Source organism: Rhinatrema bivittatum, chromosome 8 (genome assembly GCF_901001135.1).
Source record: "Rhinatrema bivittatum chromosome 8, aRhiBiv1.1, whole genome shotgun sequence".
Classification (NCBI taxonomy): domain Eukaryota; kingdom Metazoa; phylum Chordata; class Amphibia; order Gymnophiona; family Rhinatrematidae; genus Rhinatrema; species Rhinatrema bivittatum.
Genome location: NC_042622.1, coordinates 171269142 through 171290246, shown reverse-complemented (window position 1 = coordinate 171290246; position 21105 = coordinate 171269142). Strand labels below are relative to the sequence as shown.

Genomic DNA, 21105 nt, shown 5'->3' with positions numbered 1-21105 from the left:
GAAAGTGTGCAAGGAAAACCATGTCGCCGCCCAGCAGATGTCAATGGGAGACAGAAGTCTAGCTTCTGCCCATGAGACTGCCTGAGCCCTGGTGGAATGAGCTTTAACCTGAGAAGGCAATGGCTTCCTGCATGCACATAGGCTCCTGTAACCACCTCCTTGTCAGAGGATGGGTCGGCCAAACTTCATTTGGGGGGGGGGGGGGGGGTTTGAGCCGGACCCTCTCTTGGGCTGCTGACTCTGAAAGGACTGAGACCTCCCAAAAGACTGAGACCTCTAAAATGTCAAGTTTCTGTAGGGGCGAAAGCATTGGGAGCCCCTGGATCGACCCCTCATGGGCGAGGGGCACTGTAACTGCTTTCACTTATCTTCTGGGTGCTGAATAACTGGAGATTCGCCCCATTTACTGGCCAACTTTTCCAATTCGCTTCCGAAGAGGAGTGATCCTTTAAATGGCATCTTTGTGAAATTTTCCTTGGACCCACGGTCTGGACTGATCTGGGTACGTACAGGGAAAGGGCATCTTTGTGAGATTTGCCTTGGAGGTTGCGTCTGCTGACCAATTCCATAGCCATAGCTGTCTTCTGGCCGCCACCACTGAGGCTACTCCTCTGGCCGAGGTATGAACTAAGTCCGAGCCTGTGTCAGCTAAAAAGGCAGCAGCGGGTTCCATAACCACTCTGGAATTCACCCCCTAGTCGTCATCCACCTCCTGAGAGAGGAGCAGGCACAACCAGCTACCAGGGCACAACAAGAAACAGTCTGTAAGGTCACTGCTATTGCGTCAAAGGCCTGTTTAAGAATGGACTCCTTCCGCCTATCATGCATATCCTTTAAGGCTGCTCCTCCCTCCACTGTGATAGTTGTTCGCTTAGAGATGGCATAGACCTGCGCATCCACTTTAGAGAAATGCAAACATTCTTTTGATGCCGGATCCAGTGGGTATAGTGCTTCTAACGCTCATCCACCTTTAAAACTTGCTTCTGGGGCATCCCATTCCAGGTCAATCAACTCCAGGATGGCTTCCAGTACTGCAAAGTATCAAGAGGCTTTCTGTAGGGAAATCAGAATGGGATTCTTCTTTGGTTCCGTCATAGAGTCCGCCCCAGGAACTCCCAGCATCTTCAGGGTTTGGGAAACCAGGGCCAGCAATTCGTCTCTATGGAAAAACCATAACATGGTCCAATACGGTTGTAAGCCAAGGGGATTTCTCCATTCTCCAAGGATTCTGGATCCTCTTCTTCATCCGTGCCATCTGGCTCCCTGCCAGGGATACCCTTGGTGAGTCGAGGCATGCCTCGGGGTCTGCCAATAGGACTGGGAGAGGGAGGGCTTACTGGCTGAGGTTCCGTTCGGACAGGGGCAAGTGAGGTAGTAGACTGCGCCTGTACGAAGCCTTGAAGACCTTGAAAGAATTTCACCCAAGAGAAGGCGGCCGGGTACATGCCTAACCCAGGAGGTACTAGGGTAGGTGCCACTAAATTTCCCTCTCCCATGGATGACCCAGTTCCAGGGTTACTCAGATCTGGGGTACTTCCGGTTAAGGCTGTGGCTGACCCATCCTGTGAATGGGAGGAGCCGGGCTTAGCAAAGTCTGGGGAGGCCAACTCTCCCTGGGCTTCCTCACAGTGCTGACATAAGCAAGTATCCAGGTCAGACTATGTAGCCCTAATATAACAAGCAGCACAGAGAGAGAGGCACTTATGTTTCTTTGCTTCTAGAGCTACTGGTGACGGTAACCGCGTGTTCAGACGGCTCACACTTAAAATTTTATGCGCACAGATTATGGGCGATGCTGCGGGCCGCAGCAAGGTGCACACACAGCCCGTGCGCCAGGCTTTACTTGCATTCTGTGCCTAGTACGTTGTGCGCATATGCACACAACCTGTGCGTGGTGTTATGCGCACAGTGCGTGTGCAGAGCCAACATGTACTGCGCATACCGAAGCTCTATGGTGAGCAATACAGGCACAAAAACGCAAGCAAGATGGCGCTGCCGTGACCTACCACACGGTGTGCCAACCAAGCGTAAAGCAGGGTCTAGGCCATTGGGGGTGCCGCTCAACCCGCTCGAGATCCCACTTCCCCTTAACCCAAAAGGATCAGGAATGACATTGGTACAGTGCGCCGAGCAAGGAGACTGGAGGAAATCTTACCAAAACCCCTCCAACGTCTCTGAATTGGGAGAAAATCTTTTTTTTTTTTTACACTTACCTGGGCTCAGCGCTTACCAGTTGAGTACAGAGACAGTTTTCGGCTGCGGGGGGAGAGGGCTTTGGCCTTCACCGCCGCGCTTGGCATCCTGTACTCGCTGCCTTTCAGCTGCTTGAACTGCAAAGTCCATGCCGGGAACTGGCTACCGGACCAAGGCACACCTCTGAGGGATCTCGGAAATCACCTCAGGAATTCTCAAATGGGGGAAGCTCAATCTTTTCTCCAATTTAAATGTAGAATTTCTCCTTCCAAAAAGTACAGCAATCCCCATACGGAAAGGTACATCCATCTGCTGGAGACAGAGAATACTGAAGGGCTGAGGTCACTTCAGGTTTCAATCCTGACTCCGTCTCCATCTGCTAGCAGGGGAGCATAACCCTTTGGTCCTGAGTCCATCTGGCTACACACTAGGAAATTACAAAGTATTAGTGGGCGTCAATTTGCTGTATTGGCCACCCCCACCACCCAGGCCTGTCTAATACCACGTAGCTAAAAGCAGGATAGAGACAGACTGCTCCACTGCAGGCTGAACAGAACCTTCTCTCTCCCCCGGCACAGCATTTAAAAAGAGAAACCGTGCTACAAATGTAAAGCTCCAAGATCAGCTAAAAGACATGTGCTCCATGCAAGAATGTTACCATTGCATGTCTGCCATACAGGACCGTTCATTTTCTTTAATCTTCGACATATGCATGTGCTGCAAGACTCTTACACAGTAAGAGGTACCCAGAGTACCCTGCATTAAGTTCCACTTCCCATCTGACATTGGTGCAGCTTCCCCAAGAGCCACTTCCAAATGTGCTCTCCCCCAGGACTTGACTGCAAGCACCAAGCTAGCCTGTTCTTTATGAGCTGTCCTGGGATACTCAACAGTAATCTAGGATCATTGACTGCTTCTGCTCTGGAACAGCTCTTTCTATTCTTTGTCACCTTTGTCCAAAATTGTTTCAAATAAAAGACATGTAACTTGTTGCCCCCATTTCCCTCTTTTAAAAATCCCCTCCCCCACCCAGAGGTTAGGATGGTCACATTTCAGTCATTTTATCCGTATTCATCCTTCGGTCTGATGGTAACAGTGCAGAGATCATCAGATGCACTTCTTACCCACTATGTCGACTCTCATGGACTCGGTAATAGGTATTGGTTTAGCAGCATCAGGTGAAATATATTTGGTAAAAGTGTTAACAGCATCCCGCTCTATACCTACAACAAAGAAAACAAAGATACAATGGGACCCAAAAGTATTTTCATCTGGTGAGTGAGTCTGCTACAAAAATATACTGCGTTATCTACCCCGCTTCCCAAGTCCTCTAATGTGCTACTGAAGCAGCCGAGAGTGTCTCAAGGAAAGCAAGTGGCAGCATCAAGGGGACCATCCTTAACAACCCCTAGGCTCTCCTGCAGACAGGATTTAAAGGGTTTTCTATTAGTATAAATATAGTAACTCTGATGTAGAGACACACAGATTGCTCAAGGAATCAGAAAGCTATACTCTGAGGCTGGACAATAGTTACTCATCTCTATTTAGCTCAACAGCACTTAAGCAGGCACCACACTTGCTTTCAGCCTTCTAGAGACTGCTAAAGGGAAGCACATCCCTCCCCTCCACTTTCCAGTAACCTCCCCTTAAATGTATTAAGTGGAAGCAAGGCTCTCTCGCACTGTAAAAAAAAAAATATATATATATATATACACACACACACAAGATCTGAATAATGCATGCAACCCAAAAGGCATAATTTTGATTATATGATTCTCCATTTTATATTTGTGCTCATCACAAAACATAGCCAGCTCTTTTAAGTTTCCAAAATGGGTGGACTGGGCAACCGCAGTGTATTGCTTTCAGTTACAGCTGGAGATTCTGCCAGAAAACAGAATACTAAATAAGCTTGGTGCAGGAGTTGATACTAGGTGTTGGAATTAAAGTATCAAAGAGCAGTCAGCAGCTTACAGTTTTCTATGTAGAGCTCCCCTTTTTTTCTGTAAATTCAATGCCTCAAGCAAAATCCAATAATTCAAGTAACATCAATAGCTGACAAGCTGATACACAGATTCAGGTATATAATGAGATTTATGCTCATAACTTACATGCAGACGACACAAGATTCCTTGTGAAGTCTGCTCTGATCGGGAACTACTGCCACCAGGCAATAAGCGAAGAAACAAGGACATTGTGAATGAAAAATTACTACTTACCTGATAATTTCCTTTTCTTTAGGACAGTCAGATGAAACCAGAACAAGTGGGTTATGCACCTCTACCAGCAGTTGGAGACAGAACAAACTGACGTCATAGTATATATACCCCTGCAGTGACATCAGACTGCCAGTATTTTCTTCAAAAGCAACTGTGGACAGACTAGCAAAAAACTTGATTAAAAACAGAGAACCATTTCAATATTCAGCCAACACTGAGCTCAGACAAGAATGTAATAACACTAGTCTAGGTACTGAAGTAACACTTACTAGTAATCCCTGTAACATATAGGCACACAGGACCATACTATAAACCTTCAGCAGCCAAGGGAGGGCAGCTGGATTCATCTGACTGTCCTAAAGAAAGTGAAATTATCAGGTAAGTAGTAATTTATCATTTCTTAGCTTCCAGCCAGATGAATCCAGAACAAGTGGGATGTACCCAAGGTACTCCCGAATAGGGCGAGAGGCTGCCTGGGGTCCATAAGAACATGCCATACTGGATCAGACCAAGGGTCTATCAAGCCCAGCATCCTGTTTCCAACAGTGGCCAATCCAGGCCATAAGAACCTGGCAAGTACCCAAAAACTAAGTCTATGCCATGCTACTGTTGCTAGTAATAGCAGTGGCTATTTTCTAAGTCAACTTAATTAACAGCAGGTAATGGACTTCTCCTCCAAGAACTTATCCAATCCTTTTTTAAACCCAGCTACACTAACTGCACACGCAAAGGCCGCATCCTCCCAGGCGATAATACCTGGAAAAGGTGTATAAGGAGGACCACATCACAGCTTGGAAAATTCAATGGGAGACAACAATTGAACTTCTGCCCATGACATCGCCTAAGCCCTAGCAGAATGAGCCCTAACCTGACTAGGTAACAGCTTCCCAGCATCCACTTATGCAGCCGTGACTACCTCCTTAATCCAGTGAGCTACTGAAGCCTGCGAGGCTGGCTCTCCCTGTCTAGTACCGCCGTGAAGGACAAACAGGCAATCAAACTTCCGTTGCGACCTCTTGACATCCAAGGGTCGCAACAGACAATACTCCTCTACATCTTTCTCTCTGTCCAGAGATGGCAGAGAGATGGACTGATTCAAGTGAAACTCAGAGACCACACTCAGTAAAAAAAGGAAGGAGTCACCTGGAGAAATGGCTCCTGGCAAGACAAGGCCTGCAGCTCAGAAACTTTATGCACAGAACAAATTGCCACAAGGAAAAATGTTTTTAAGGTCAGCAACTGCAAGGACAGAGTACATAGCGGTCTAAATGTAGGGCCTGACAAAAACTCCAAAACCAAATTAAAACTCCATAGGGAAACCAGAAAACGCAAAGGATGTTTCGCTCCTTTCAGAAAACGGGCATCATCAGGATGAGCCGACAAGGATCCACCATTTACCTGACCCCTGAAACAGGCAAGAGCTGCTACTTGTACCTTTAAGGAATTAAGAGCCAACCCTTTATTCAAGCCATCCTGCAAAAATTATAAAATGAGCGGAATCTCAACCAAGAAAGGAAAATTACCTTGATCCTCACACCAGGCCTCAAATACTTGCCAAACCCACACAAAGGTCAAGAAACTGGATAACTTTCTAGCTCTTAGCAAGGTGGAAATCACTGCTGCAGAGTATCCACATTTCAGCAAGCGAGCCTTTTCAAGGGCCATACCACAAGACAAAACTGAGTCGCATCTTCGTGAAGAACAGGTCCCTGCTGCAACAGGTTCCTGTGCACTGGAAGTCGAAGAAGTGAATCCACCAGATCTGCATACCATGGTCTCCTGGGCCAATATAGAGCGCAACAGCACCATCCCTCTGTAGTGTTCAATCCTTCAAATCAATCTGCCCAAAATAGGCCATGGAGGAAAGGCATACAGCAACTTGTCTTCCGGCCACTCCTGCACTATAGCATCGATCCCCAATGACTTCAGATCTCTTATGCGGCTGAAGAATTGCAGAACTTTCGCATTGCACAAAGTCACCAACAGGTCTAGAAATGTGAGACCCCAGTGATCCCGAATCAGCTGAAATGTCTCGACTGACAACGCCCACTCTCCTGAGTCTAGACTCTCCCTGCTGAGAAAGTCTGCTCTTACATCGTCTTTGCCTGCAATGTGTGAGGCTGAGATCATCTGGAGATGCACCTCCGCCCATTCCTTAAGTTGATCTATTTCCTGCGACACTTGTCGGCTCTTGGTACCTCCCTGCTGATTGATGTAAGCCACAGTCGCTGCATTGGCAGTCATTATTTGGACCAATTGACCCTGCAGCCTGTCGCTGAACTGTAAATATGCCAACTGGATCACCCTGGCTTCCAGCTGATTGATGTTCCAGAGAGACTCTTCTGAGCTCCAGCGCCCTTGCACTGTCAGTTCCTGACAGTAAGCTTCCCAACCAAGGAGACTAGCATCTGTCGTCAGTACTAGCCAGTCCTGTGGGGATAGGGAAACTCCCCTTCATAGATGATCCACCTGCAGCCACCACTGCAGATGAGAGGAGACCTCCATCGGCAGGTGGAGCTGAATCCAATAGTCCTGAGTCTGTGGATTCCAACGAGAAAGCAGGGAGCGCTGAAAAGGACGTATATGTGCCCTTGCCCACAGGACCACTTCCAGAGTCACCGCCATTAAATTAAGGACCTGCAGGTAAGACCATACGGTTTGGCACAGAGTGTTTAACAACAGACTGAGCTGAGCTAGCAACTTCAGAATTCAAGCTTCCGGCAGGAACACCTTGCCCTGCTTCGTGTCGAACACAACCTCCAGGTATTCCAGCGACTGAGTAAGCTGAAGACTGCTCACCACCCAGCCAAGCTCCCGCAACAGGAAAATCCCCTTGCAAGTCACCAGATGGCTTTCTTCCAGCGACTGGACGCAAATCAGCCAGTCGTCCAAATATGGGTGTACTAGGGTTCCATCCTTTCTCAACTCTGCCACAACTACCACCATTACACCTTGGAAAAGGTTCTGGAAGTGGTGGCCAGACCAAAGGGTAGCGCAAAAAACTGCGTGATTCTCGTGGCCTGATTCTCGTGGCCATGCCGACCATGGTTCACGGATCTGATCAATCTAAAGGTAGACTGTCCACTATGACTCGGACATCTTCCACATCTCCTTCGTCAAGGCCCTATATTTTTCGACCAGGCAGTTTGATTTTGTCTAGCAGCCTGGCTTTTAAAAGGAGGAGATTGAGACGGAAAGGGTACTCGGAGGATGTAATTACTACACTTCTCAAGCACATGAGGACTATTCTACTTATCACTTAAACTTAACAAATTTTTCAAAACCCAGGGAATTAGTATCAGAGTATTTGTGCTGAATCGCTCAGGCTCTTGCCCTATACAGGGCTACAACCATTTTCATGGCAACAATAGCACTAGGTTTTCACCTCATTTACCAATTCCCACTAAATAGCAATTTTTATTTTTCTATTTTTTATTCAGTATATATGTAATTTCATATTACTTATCTTTTTGTGTACGTTTTTAAAACCACTCTGATTTTTCAACACGATTCCGTGAAAACTCCTTCCAACACCTCCTCTCGTGACTCCGAATTGCCTGCCTATGAGGCAGTTCAACCACCCGCTATTTTTGTAACTGTTAAAAACTCCGACCTTCCCTATCCCCACAGGACTGGCTAGTTCTGACGATAGGGAGGTCGGAGTTTTTAACAGTCACAAAAATAGCGGCTGGTTGAACTGCCTCATAGGCAGGCAATTCGGAGTCACGAGAGGAGGTGTTGGAAGGAGTTTTCACGGAATCGTGTTGAAAAAGAGTGGTTTTAAAAACGTACACAAAAAGATAAGTAATATGAAATTACATATATACTGAATAAAAAATAGAAAAATAAAAATTGCTATTTAGTGGGAATTGGTAAATGAGGTGAAAACCTAGTGCTATTGTTGCAGCCCTGTATAGGGCAAGAGCCTGAGTGATTGAGCACAAATACTCTGATACTAATTCCCTGGGTTTTGAAAAATGTGTTAAGTTTAAGTGATAAGTAGAATAGTCCTCATGTGCTTGAGTATTGTGTATAGCTATACAGTGTGAGGATATTAGCCCTGTAACATAGAATTACTACACTTCTGCAAGCCAGGAAAACATCTAACTCGCTCTCGTATGCTAGGGTGTGGAGAATTTTAGAGACGTGGTGTCGCGATCAAAATTTTCTTCCTAAGCAGGCTTCCATCACTCATGTTTTGGTTTTTTTTATAAAGTGGCTCAGCCAAAGGCGTGTCTTATAATTCACTCCGAGTACAAGTAGCGGCTCTAGGCTCTCTTCTTGGCAATTCAGTAGCGTCGCATCCGGATGTAGTACGTTTCCTCAAATGGGTAAGGCATTTGAATCCTCCCGTCCGTCCTGTTTGTCCGTCGTGGAGCCTTAATTTGGTTAAAAGATCTCACCTTGAAAACGGTGTTTTTGGTGGCTATATGTTCCGCTCGCAGAATCTCAGGCCCTCTCTTGTAGGGAACCTTTTTTGAGAATTTCTGATTCGGGAGTATCTCTTTGCACAGTGCCTTCTTTCTTGCCAAAAGTGGTCTCATCTTTTCATTTAAGAGCTTCTGGCTTTTCCTAATTTGTCGACTGATGTTCTGCATGCGAGAGAACTTTGTCGCTTGGATGTTCACCGAGCCCTCTTGTGCTATTTGGAAGTCACGAATCCTTTCAGAGTACCTGACCATTTATTTGTCCTGTGGAGCGGTCCCAAGAAAGGGCAGAAAGCTTCTAAGACAACGATTGCTCGATGGTTGAAGGAGGCTATTTCATCTGCTTACATTTGTAAAGGCCGACCGGCTCTGGAAGACTTGAAAGCCCATTCCATTCGCTCACAGGCTGCTTCTTGGGCTGAATGTCAGTTGGTGTCAGCGAAAGAGATCTGTAGAGCAGCTACTTGGAAAACACTACATACTTTTGCTCATCACTATCATTTGGATGTTCAAGCTCCGGATGTCTGCAACTTTGGCAGTGGAGTCCTTCGTGCAGGACTCTCAAGTCCCACCCAGTTTAGGGAAGCTTTGGTACATCCCACAGTCTGGACTGATCCGGGTACGTACAGGGAAAAGAAAATTGGTTCTTACCTACTAATTTTCATTCCTGTAGTACCACGAATCAGTCCAGACACCCGCCCAGGGAGTGGGTGTTTTAGGAATCCGTGCTCATGTTCCGATTTTTTTTTTTAAGGCAGACCACTCAGAAGAAACGCTACAAGTTGTTTTGCCAGTTCTATTACTTCTACAGTTAAAGTTCTAAGACAGCTTGATTCGTTGATGTTTTCTGGTTTAAGTTTTCTGGTTTAAGGTTATTCTGCTTTGATAATCTATATACTGAAGGGTTACAAGTGGCACACCAAGTTATGAGAGGATGCCCTTCAAGTTTTTCTCTGTCTCCACCTGCTGGAAGGGAGGCATAACCCACAGTCTGGACTGATCTGGGTACGTACAGGAAACTGGAGATTTGCACTACTTACTGATCAGTTTCTCCAACTCGCTGCCAACAAAGCGAGCCATTAAAAGGCAATTTAGTGAGGTTAGCCTTAGAGGTCACATCAGCCGACCAATTCCTTAATCATTACTGATGCCTGGCCGCTACTATCGAAACCACCCCTCTGGCTGACATCACCCTAGATACACTCCCCTACAGTGACCTCAGACCTTCAGTATTCTCTTCAAAAGTCACTGTGGATATACTATCGAAAAACTTAATGAAAAACGAATACCCGTAACTGTACTCAAACAAATACTGAACCCCAGTAAGATTATAGATGCCCTGATCTAAGGACCGGATGGCGGCTTACCCGTAATCTCTTGGAATCGATATTATCTCCACTAATGAATCTTTGGCAACCATGGGCGGGATGCTGAGTCCATCTGTATACACTAAGGAAAATTAAATTATCAGGTAATTTCTCCATTTCCTAGCATGTAGCCAGATGGACTCAGGACCAATGGGATGTACAAAAGCTACTCCCGATTGGGGCAGGAGGATGCCAGCGGTCCGGTTAACACCACCCTTGCAAAGGCTGCGTCTTCTCGGGCCTGTACGTCCAGGTGACAGAACCTGGAGAAGGTGTGCAAGGAGGACCACGTCACCACTCAGAAGATATCGACAGGGGACAGCAGTTTAACTTCTGCCCATGAGACTGCCTAAGCCCTAGTGGAATGAGCTTTAACCTGAGAAGGTAATGGCTTTCCTGCCTCCACATATGCTCCAGTTACCACTTCCTTAATCCAGCGAGCTATGGTAGCCCACAAAACTGGCTCGCCCTGCTTCCTTCCACCGGGAAGGGCAAATAGGCGGTCCATCTTTTGGACTGGTTCTGAAACTTTCATATATCACACCAAAAGTCTACTGACATTCAAATGACAGAGGAGGCTGTATTTCTTCCACGTGCCTGTGCTTATCTAGGGAAGGCAATGAAATGGACTGATTCAAATGAAACTCTGAGACTACCTTGGGCAAGAAGGATGGAACAGTATGATCCTGAACCCAAACCTGCCCCTCTCTTGGGCTGTTGATTATGAAAGGAAAGAGTTCTTCCAAAGGGCCGAGACCTCTGAAATGTTGAGTTTCTGTAGGGGCGAAAACATTGAGCGCCCCTGGACCAGCCCCTCATTGGCGAAGGGCACTGCAACTGCTTCTTCTAATCTTCCAGGAGCCAGGGGACTGGGGATTCACCCCATTTGCTGGCCAGTTTTTCCAATTTGTTTCCAAATAACAGTGATCCTTTAAAGGGCATCTTTGTAAGGTTGGCCTTGAAGGTTGTGTTGGCTGACCAATTCTGCAGCTATAGCTGTTTTCTGGCTGCTACCATTGAGGCCACTCCTCTGGCTGAAGTACAGACTAAATCAGAGCCCGTGTCTGCTATAAAGGTGGTGGCAGGTTCCATAGCCGCTCTGGGGTTCACCCCCGAGTCATCCACCTCCTGAGAGAGAGGCAGGCACAAATGCGCTACCAGGGCACAACAAGAAGCAATCTGTATGGTCATTGCTACTGCGTCAAAGGTTTGTTTAAGGATAGATTCCAACCGTCTATCATGCGCATCCTTTAAGGCCGCTTCTCCCTCCACTGGGATAGTTGTTCACTTAGAGACAGCGCAGACCAGCGCATCTACTTTAGGGAAATGCAAACGTTCTCTCACTGTTGGATCCAGAGGGTATAGAGCTTCTAACGCCCGGCCCCCTTTAAAACTTGCTTCTGGGGCATCCCATTCCAGGTCAATCAACTCCTGGATGGCTTCTAGTACTGGGAAGTAGCAAGAGGCTTTGCAAAAGGAAATCAGAATAGGATTCTTCTTTGGTTCCGTCAGATTCCACTCCAGGAACTCCCAGCGTTTTCAGGGACTGGGAAACCAAGGCTGGCAATTCATCTCTATGAAAGAACCATAGCATTGTTCAATACGTTTCTAATCCTAGGGGAATTTCCCCTTCTTCCAAGGGATGTTGCCCTTCATCTGTGCCATCAGGGTCCCCACTAGGGATACCCTTGGTCAGGCAGGGCATGCCTAGAGTTCTGCCAACAGGAATGGGAGAGGGGGCCGGCTGGGGGTTCCGTCCAGACACGGGCAAGCAAGGAAGTAGACTGCACCTGTACAAAGGCTTGTAGTTCCTGGAAAAATTCCACCAAAAAGAGGCTGCCTTGTCCATGCCTGGCCCGGGGGAACTGGGGTGGGCCCAGCCGAGTTTCCCTCTCCCATGGAAGACCCAGCCAAGGAGATACTCAGATCCAGAGTACTTCCAGTTAAGGCTGCCAATCCATCATCTGAATGGGAGGAGCCAGGCTCAGCAAAGTCCGGGGAGGCCAAATCCCCTTGGGCTTCCTCACAGCGCTGACACAAGTTGGAATCCAGGACAGGCTGGAAAGCCCTAATATAACAAGCAGTGCAGAGAGCAAGGCGCTTATGTTTCTTGGCTACTGGCGCCATTGGCGGTGGTAACTGTATGTTCGATCAGCATGTGCTTAAAAAATTTATGCCCACAAATTTTGAGCACCTAGGCAGGGGGCAGCAAGGTGCACACACAGCCCATGCGCCTGGTTTTTACTGTATCCTGTGCTTAATTTATTGTGCGCATAAGTACGCGCATGGTATACACACTGTGCATAATGATGTCCTATGGCAGGCAATACAAGACACAGAAAGATGCACGCAAGATGGCACTGCCGCAGCCTACCACATGATGAGCCAACCAAGTATAAAGCGGGGCCTAGCCCACCGGGAGGGCCACTCAACCCGCTCATAAGGAACGATTTCAGTATGGCACACCGCACAAGGAGACCTGAGGAAGTCTTACCGAAACCCCTCTTCTCTGAAGGTAAGTCTTCCTCTTTTTTTTTTTTAAACTTACCTGGGCTCAGTTCTTACCGGCTGAGTACAGAGATGGTCTCCAGCTGTAGGGGGAGAGGGCTTTGGCCGTCACCGCCACGCTCAGCTTCCTGCATCCACTGCCTTTCAGCTGCTTGAGCAGCAAAGTCAACGCCGGGAACCGGCTACTGGACCAAGGCAAACCTCTGAGGGATTTCGGAAATCACCTCAGGAATTCTCAACTAGGGGAGGGACTTTAGGTATCACCGCAGTAGAGCAGGTTCAATCTTTTCTCCAATTTAAAAGTAGAATTTCTTCCTCCTAAAAGGTACAGAGAAATACTGAAGGGCTGAGGTCACTGCAGTGGGGTATCTAGGGTGACGTCAGCTTTGAAACCTGACAGTCTGCATCTGCTGGCAGGGGAGCACAACCCATTGGTCCTGAGTCCATCTGGCTACACACTAGGAAAGCTCAGTTACCAGAGGAAAGGTTAATCACTACTGAAGTTATTCGCTAACTGCATCTGTTCCTTTTTTTTTCCCCCCCACTACATAATACATATAGACAGAAACAAAGATTAGAAAATAAAACCCTTCAAAGACGCAGTATTGGGGAATCTGGGCTGACTCTTGCTGAATTATGGGGTACTCCTTCTACCATTGCAGACTAGGTGTTTCCACCCAGAGTAGAAGATCCGGTTACTCTTAACTGCCTCTCACCACGCTGCCTACTCACACCCTATACTCACCTCTTCCTATGCTTCTCCCTCACAATCGCCACTTTACTGTGGCTTATCCAACTGTCATAAAGGGCCTATTTCACTAAAGGCCGGATTTTAAAACGTGCGCGCACATGGACGCAATCATTTTATAACACGTGCACGCACGTTATAAAATATGATATCCGCACGTACATGCGCGTCAGATTTTAACATCTACGCGCGGCCCACAACTCGCGTGTGTGGTTGGGGGGGGGAATTTTCTATAGTACGCATGGCAATGTGATCGGGCCTTTGCCCAGTTCCCTCCCAGTCCGCTTCACTTACAGAGCAAACTGGGAGGGAACTTTACTTTACCCCTACCTACCATTCCTCCCTTTTCTCCTCCCCAACCCCCTAAATTAATCCTAACTAACCCCCCCCCCTTTTTTTTTTTTTTTGTTTGCATACTTACTGCTCCTCCTGCTCCCGGCATGCGCTTCCCCGAGACAATGTCTAATGGCGCTGTCCCGGCCTGCCCCCCCATCCCTTTCTTGAGGCCCAGCGCTTGTGTGCGTATTGGAGATTACACGCGTGGCTGGGCCATGCACGCAGCACGTGCAAGGCCCAGCCACGCACGTAACCCCCAAATTTTACGCGCGCACTGCTTTTAAAATCCAGGCTTAAGGTTTTGCTCTTTTTCTGTGCCTATGAGAAAATCCCTTTAGTGAATGAGGTCCAAAATGAGAAGCCTCTCAGTAAAAGAATCCCCACATTGCACCACAACACGAATCAAGCAGAATTCATGAAAACAACCAATAGGTGCAGCTGATAAGAAGGGGGGTTTGCCGTCTGCTTCCCATCCATACGTGCAGGAGTGCGCTGCAGTGCAGCGACTGCATGGTGAACTCAGGCAGCCAATCTATAGAATTCTCGACTGCCTACCCAGAAGCATTCAATATCTTGGTAAGTGGGGAATAAGGAAATCTCCATTCAACAGATACAATCAGGGGATGATTTAAAGACCTCAGAGCTAGGACTGTTTTACTTAAATGTTCATTCAAATAAGGGGGACAAAAGTCCTTGTGCAGTAGTCGCTGCCATCCCCAGCTAAAATTCATATTCCATCTAAAAGGAAAATTAGTTCTTACCTGTTAATTTTCGTTCCTGTAGTACCACGGATCAGTCCAGACAGTGAGTTGAGCCTCCTTTCCAGCAGGTGGAGACAGACTAAAACTTGAAGGATGCCCTATATCAGGACAGAGCCTATCCTCTACCCCTTCAGTATAACGTATGTCAAAGCATAAAACAACAAACCCAAGAATAGGATCAAGCAAGTAACTGTAAAGCTCAACGGAGCAAATATAGAATAATGTAGAAAAACATGGTATACCTATACGCTCTTGCATCAACTTGGTATAAGAAAACGACCAAGGCTTCCGGTATAACTGCTCAGTAATCTTGCACAAAGAAATATATGAAAATCTGCAGACCTGCAAGAAAACAAGCTTCGAGAGGACAGAAGACAGACAGGGAAGGGCGTCTGGACTGATCCGTGGTACTACAGGAACGAAAATTAACAGGTAAGAACTAATTTTCTTTTCCTGTACGTACCCAGATCAGTCCAGACAATGGGATGTACCAAAGCTTCCCTAAACTGGGTGGGACTGAGACAGTCCCGCTCGAAGCACTTGCCGCCCAAAGGAACCGAACACTGGAGCGTGTACATCCAGACGGTAGTGCCGAGCAAAAGTGTGCAGAGACGTCCAAGGGGCGACCCTGCAAATCTCATGCGGGGAGACAGATTGACACTCCGCCCAAGAAGTAGCCTGAGAACGCAGAGAATGGGCCCTTCAGACCCTCAGAAAGCGGACGACCTTGACAAAGATACGCCGAGGAAATAGCTTCCTTCAACCACCGCGCAATCGTGATCTTAGAAGCCTGTTTACCGCGGTTGGGACCACTCCAAAGGACGAAGAGATGGTCCGATACCCGGAAGTCATTGGTGACCTGGAGATAGCGAAGCAAGACTCGTTTTACATCTAGCCGACGAAGGTCGCCACCCTCCGTACCTGCAATCTCCTCCGGAGAGAACGCTGGGAGTTCGACCGACTGGTTGACATGAAAAACGGAGACAACCTTAGGCAAGAAGGAAGGAACCATCCTGAGAGAAACCCCAGAATCCGAGAAACGCAAGAAGGGCTCCCGACAGGACAGCGCCTGAAGCTCGGAAATACGGCGAGCAGAGGAAATAGAGACCAGAAAGACAGTCTTTAGAGTAAGATCCTTGAGCGTAGCGTGGCGAAGAGGCTCGAAGGGAGCCGCACAGAGAGCACGAAGGACTAGGTTGAGACTCCATGACGGACACATGGCCCGAGAGGGGGGGCGGAGGTGTCTAACACCCCTCAGGAAACGAATCACATCCGGGTGAGCTGCTAAGGCATGACCGTCCACCCGACCCAGGAGAGAGCCGAGCGCAGGGACTTGAACGCGTAGAGAACGGAAGGAGAGGCCCTTAGAGAGACCCTTCTGAAGAAAAGAAAGAATCAAAGGAATCGAGGCGGAGCGTGCAGGGACACCCACCTCCGTACACGCGGACTCAAAAACTTTCCAGATGCGCACATAGGCCAGAGAAGTCGACTGCTTCTGGGCTCGCAGCAAGGTGGAGATGACCTCCTCCCTATAACCTTTGCGCCTCAGGCGACGCAGTTTAAAAGCCAGGCCGCAAGACAGAAACGATCGGCCTGGTCGAAATATACAGGCCCCTGCCGGAGGAGATAAGGAAGATGACTGAGGCGCAGGGGCCCGTCCACTGCTAGATTGATGAGATCCGCGAACCACGGCCTTCGCGGCCACTCGGGAGCAACGAGAATCACCGGACCCCGGTGGAGCTCGATTCTCCTGAGAACTTTCCCCACCAGTGGCCACGGGGGAAACACGTACAGAAGGACGTGGTAGAGCCAGAGCATCCACGCCCTCTGCGCCGTGCTCCCTCCAGCGGCTGAAGAACAGATTGGCCTTGACATTGCGCAGAGTCGCCATGAGGCCGAGGTGAGGAGGACCCCACCTGTCCGCTATCAGAGCCATGGCCGCGTCCGAGAGCTCCCACTCTCCCGGATCGAGCAACTGCCGGCTGAGGGAGTCTGCTTGAACATTGTCTTTTCCGGCGATGTGAGAAGCCGCAAGGTACTGTAGGTGACGCTCCGCCCAAGCGAGGAAACGGCTGGCTTCTAAGGCTACCAGGGGACTGCGAGTGCCCCCTTGGTGATTGATGTAGGCGACTGTGGTGGAGTTGTCGGACAGGACTCGTACCGCCTTGCCGCGGATCAGGAGAAGGAACTCCTGAAGAGCCAGGCGGACCGCCAAAGTTTCCAGTCGATTGATGTGCCAGCGCGACTGAGTCTGCAACCATGTTCCCTGTGTGGACTGAGAAAGGCAGACCGCACCCCAGCCCAACAGGCTGGCGTCCGTGGTCACTATCGTCCACTGTGGAGCTTGAAGAGGCATCCCTTGCAGAAGATGAGGAAGAGACAGCCACCACTGTAATTAGTCGGCAGTAGAATCCAAGAACGGAAGGACTACGTGGAACTGCTCCGACACTGGCTGCCAACGGGACAGCAAAGCTTTCTGTAATGGACGCATATATGAGCAAAAGCCCAGGGGACAAGGTCGATGGTAGAAGCCATGGATCCCAGGACTTGGAGATAATCCCAGGCTGTCAGGGAAGGTAGGGCAATCAAAGTCTGGACCTGATCGATCAGCTTGAGGGCTCGCGCCAGAGGTAAGAAAACCTTGCCTACTCGGGTGTCGAAGTGGGCTCCCAGAAATTCCAACTCCTGGGAGGGCTGAAGCTTGCTCTTGGGAAAAGTTCACTATCCACCCGAGAGAGGCAAGGAGCTCCAAGATGCGATCCACTGCCTGCCGGCAAGAGGTCTCCAACTTGGCCCTGATGACCCAGTCGTCCAGATAGGGATGAACGAGAATCCCCTCCCGGCGCAAGGCCGCCGCTACTACTACCATGACCTTCATGAAGGTGCGAGGAGCGGTCGAGAGGCTGAAGGGGAGAGCTCGAAACTGGAAGTCCTGGTTGAGAATGTGGAATCTGAGATACTTCTGATAGTCGCGGTGAATGGGAATATGAAAATAAGCTTCTGCGAGATCAAGGGAAGCAAGGAACTCTCCGGGGCGGACCACCGCAATGACCGCCCGCAGGGTTTCCATGCGGAAGTGGGGGATCTTGAGAGCCCGATTGACCCTCTTGAGGTCCAATACTGGGCGGAAGGACCCGTCCTTTTTGGGCACGGTGAAGTAAATAGAATACTGGCCGGCGCGAATTTCCCTTTCCGGGACTGGGACCACCGCTCCCAGATCCAGAAGCTTGGAGAGAGTCTGGACCATCACGTCCCTCTTGGTCCGGCTGCAAGGCGAGAAAAGAAAGAGATCTGGAAGTTCCCTGACGAGGTCGAAAGTGTACCCATCTCTGATAATGTCGAGGACCCACTGATCCAACGTGATCTTGACCCATTCCTCGAAGAACAGGGAGAGGCGTCCGCCGAGGTAAGGAACCGAGGAATGGGTCAGCTGAACTTCATTGCGTGGCAGGTTTAGTGGCGGCACGCACGGGCTGGCCCTGGCGAAAGGGCCGTCTGCCACGAAAGGACTGCGACCAGGACTGCGTGCCCAGCCGGGTCTTCAAGGACTGATCAGCCGACCAGTGGCGTAGCCAAAGGAGCCTCCGGGCCGCCACTGCCAAAACCATCGCCTTCGCCAGGACACTGACCAGATCGTAGAGGGCGTCCGATACGAAGCGGTGACTGCCTCCAGACGTTCGGCTTGTTCTGCCTCACCTGGCCGAAGCTCCCGGGCGCAGAGTAACTGTTGGACCCACTGGAGGCCTGCTCGCATCATGAGACTGCTACAGCAAGACGCCAGAACGTTGAAGATGCGCTTCAGGTGAGCCTCCAGCTTACGATCTTGTGAATCCTTCAAGGCCGTGGAACCTTCCACCGGAATCGTGGTGTGCTTGGCCATTGCAGAAACATAAAAATCCACCAATGGATATCGCAACAGCTCCAAGCCCTCCTCTGGGAGGGGATACAGCTTATCCATCGCACGCCCCACCCAAACAGCACCCTCAGGAGCCTCCCATTCCCGCAGGATAAGGAGCTTAAGCATGCGGTGGAAGGGAAAGGCAGAGGCCGGAGCCCGGAGCCCTCCCAGAACCGGGTTCATATCCTTAGGGAGCGAGGCCATGAGATTATCCACGGAGGGACTCTCCAGACCCAGCTCCTGCAGAACAAAAGGGAGGAGGGGCTCTAATTCCTCCTTACGAAAAAGACGGAGGGCTCTAGAGTCATCCTCCTCTGGGGGGGGGGCGCATCCGCCGAATCAGAGGAAGCAGCGGGGTCCGAGGACACGGGAGACACCGGGGGGGGGGGCACCCCCGGGACCACCCGCACCTGAACTGGTCCCTGGGGCTCCGCAGCCGGTCCAGTGGTCAACGGCGCTGAGTGAGGGATTTTGGCGGGGGGGGGGGGGCTTTCGTCCAGCTCATGCAGGCTAGCTAGTTAAGATTTGTGCATGAGGACGAAATCCGCTGAAAAAGGGACCCTGGATTTGGCGGGGGGGGGGGGGGGCGAGAGAAGGTCAGGACCCCCTCCTGGGCACCCGCGGGGGCCAAATCGGGGGTTAAAACTAAAAAATCTGGCCCCCCCCCAGCCCCAGGGAGCACTGAAATCGGCCCCAATGAAAAATCCAAGATGGCGGCCGTTCCCGGGCTCTGCCGACCCGGGAAAGGCCTAGCCATGCCGGGAGGAGTGGAGCCCCGGGCTAAATTTGCTTGTCCTGCCGAGGAGGGACCTTCCCCACCCGGCAGGCAAGCAGTGCAGAGGCCCTGCCGCGAAAAACGCAAAGAGGGCAGCCCACAAGAAAGGCAGGCTGCCAGCCAGGACATAGCTAAGCCGCGGCTGAAGAAAAAAAAGCTGAAAAAAAAAAGCTTGATTGACAGCCTGCACAGCAGGAGAAAGCAGGCGGGAAACCTGCTGCCTTCTGCTTCTCTGGCTGCCGGTTCTAGCCCTACTCTGACCAGAAAAAAATAAAAAAGCTGGTCAACTGCTGCAAATAAGTTAGAGGTAGGTGAGTACCTGCAACTTATTGAAAAAGTTTGAAACTTTTAAACTTTTTTTTTTTTTTTTTACTGAGCGCAGCAGTGGGTTAAAAACCCTCTCGGCAGCCAGAGGGGGAACGAGGCCTGGAGAGCGTCAGTCCCCACACCTGGAAGCGTCCACGAACTCAGGACTATGCAGGGAACCCCCTCCTGCAAAAGGGGCAAAGCCTCCCTGAGCCGGGCAAGAGCTGGGAGACGGACGTCTCCCACACAAAAACAGTAAAAGCACTAAAGGCAAAATTTCCTTCATAGATTTTTTTCCTTTGTTTCTAAAACAAGCGGGAATCAAAGAACTACTTGCTTGAGCCGAAAAAGAAAGAAGAAGAGGCTGACTAGCCTACAGCAGAGAACCGAAGGGGAGATGCTGCACCTGCTGGAGATAGACGAATACTGAAGGGGTAGGAGGATAGGCTCTGTCCTGATATAGGGCATCCTTCAAGTTTTAGTCTGTCTCCACCTGCTGGAAAGGAGGCTCAACCCACTGTCTGGACTGATCCGGGTACGTACAGGAAATGTGAATTGCTTGTTTAATGGCAGTAGTAAGTGTAAGAATATTAGACACTGTCCCTCCATCAGTCATCTTGAGATAGCAAACTGGATCTTGTACATTTCCTCCAAGGTTACGTCAGTCTTTATGAGAGAGACAGATGCAGCGACACTGTAGTATGCAACAGTTAAAGCCCGACACCAAGCCCAGAGAAGGAAGGAAGGAAGGAACCAGCTCTGCAGATTACAACATGAAGGACCTGCTTCTCCTTTGTCTCTTAGGTGGGAAAAAAAACTGAATGACATGACAACACTGAATACAATACTGGAAAATGCAGTAATTAAACCCATTTGTCTTCCAGAAACACCAGAAACTGAAAATATTAATGAGTATTTAATTTATATGGAATAGATGAAATTACTGCTTTAATATAAGTCTTTCAATATCTTCTTATGCATTCGATTTTATAGGTCTGAACAGAAGCCATTATAATGCTATAAAGTGTCCATTGCAGTGATTACTGCTCTTAATAAGACTTCTATCTTCTCCTTAAACCAAAAAAGCCTGGAGTCATGTCTCTCTGTATATAATTTGCTCTTTTTGTATGTTGGTCACTGTCAGTCATGCTCCAAAAACCATATTTGCACTGCCTTTTGAGGATATTTACTGATTGATTCTGTTTCCTTAGGGCCTACTCCCAGTATCCCACCACAAATTGTCTTTTAAGAACATTAACTGAACACAAAATGCAATAAAAATGATTTCCTCATGGGACACACAGAAGGTGGCAATTTTCATGCAGGTAAAAACACCTCGATTAAGCACATACAATGGTCTGAATACTGCTTAGCTTCTGCGAGGGTAAACGCATGTGGACCCACTGTCACCTGCTGCCAACAGAGCATGTACCGTCTTCTGGTGGAGACAAAGGAGTGACTATCTATGCAGGTAAGTGCTTTTTCTCCCTGGGCCCTTGCACTCATAGTGATAGAACACAAACACACAGTAAATAAAGACTGAAGAAGAACACCACCCACCCAATCT

General features: G+C 49.1%; 1 protein-coding gene across 3 annotated transcripts in view; it reads right to left on the bottom strand.

Annotated features, from left to right (window-relative positions):
• AKAP10 (A-kinase anchoring protein 10) overlaps positions 1-21105 on the bottom strand; it is an 88362-nt gene that overhangs the window by 43114 nt on the left and 24143 nt on the right. For all 3 annotated transcript variants that reach the window (XM_029612319.1, XM_029612320.1, XM_029612318.1), the window contains one exon: positions 3318-3416. In XM_029612319.1, coding sequence (XP_029468179.1) covers positions 3318-3416 — 99 coding nt within the window. The remainder of the gene's footprint in view (positions 1-3317; positions 3417-21105) is intronic.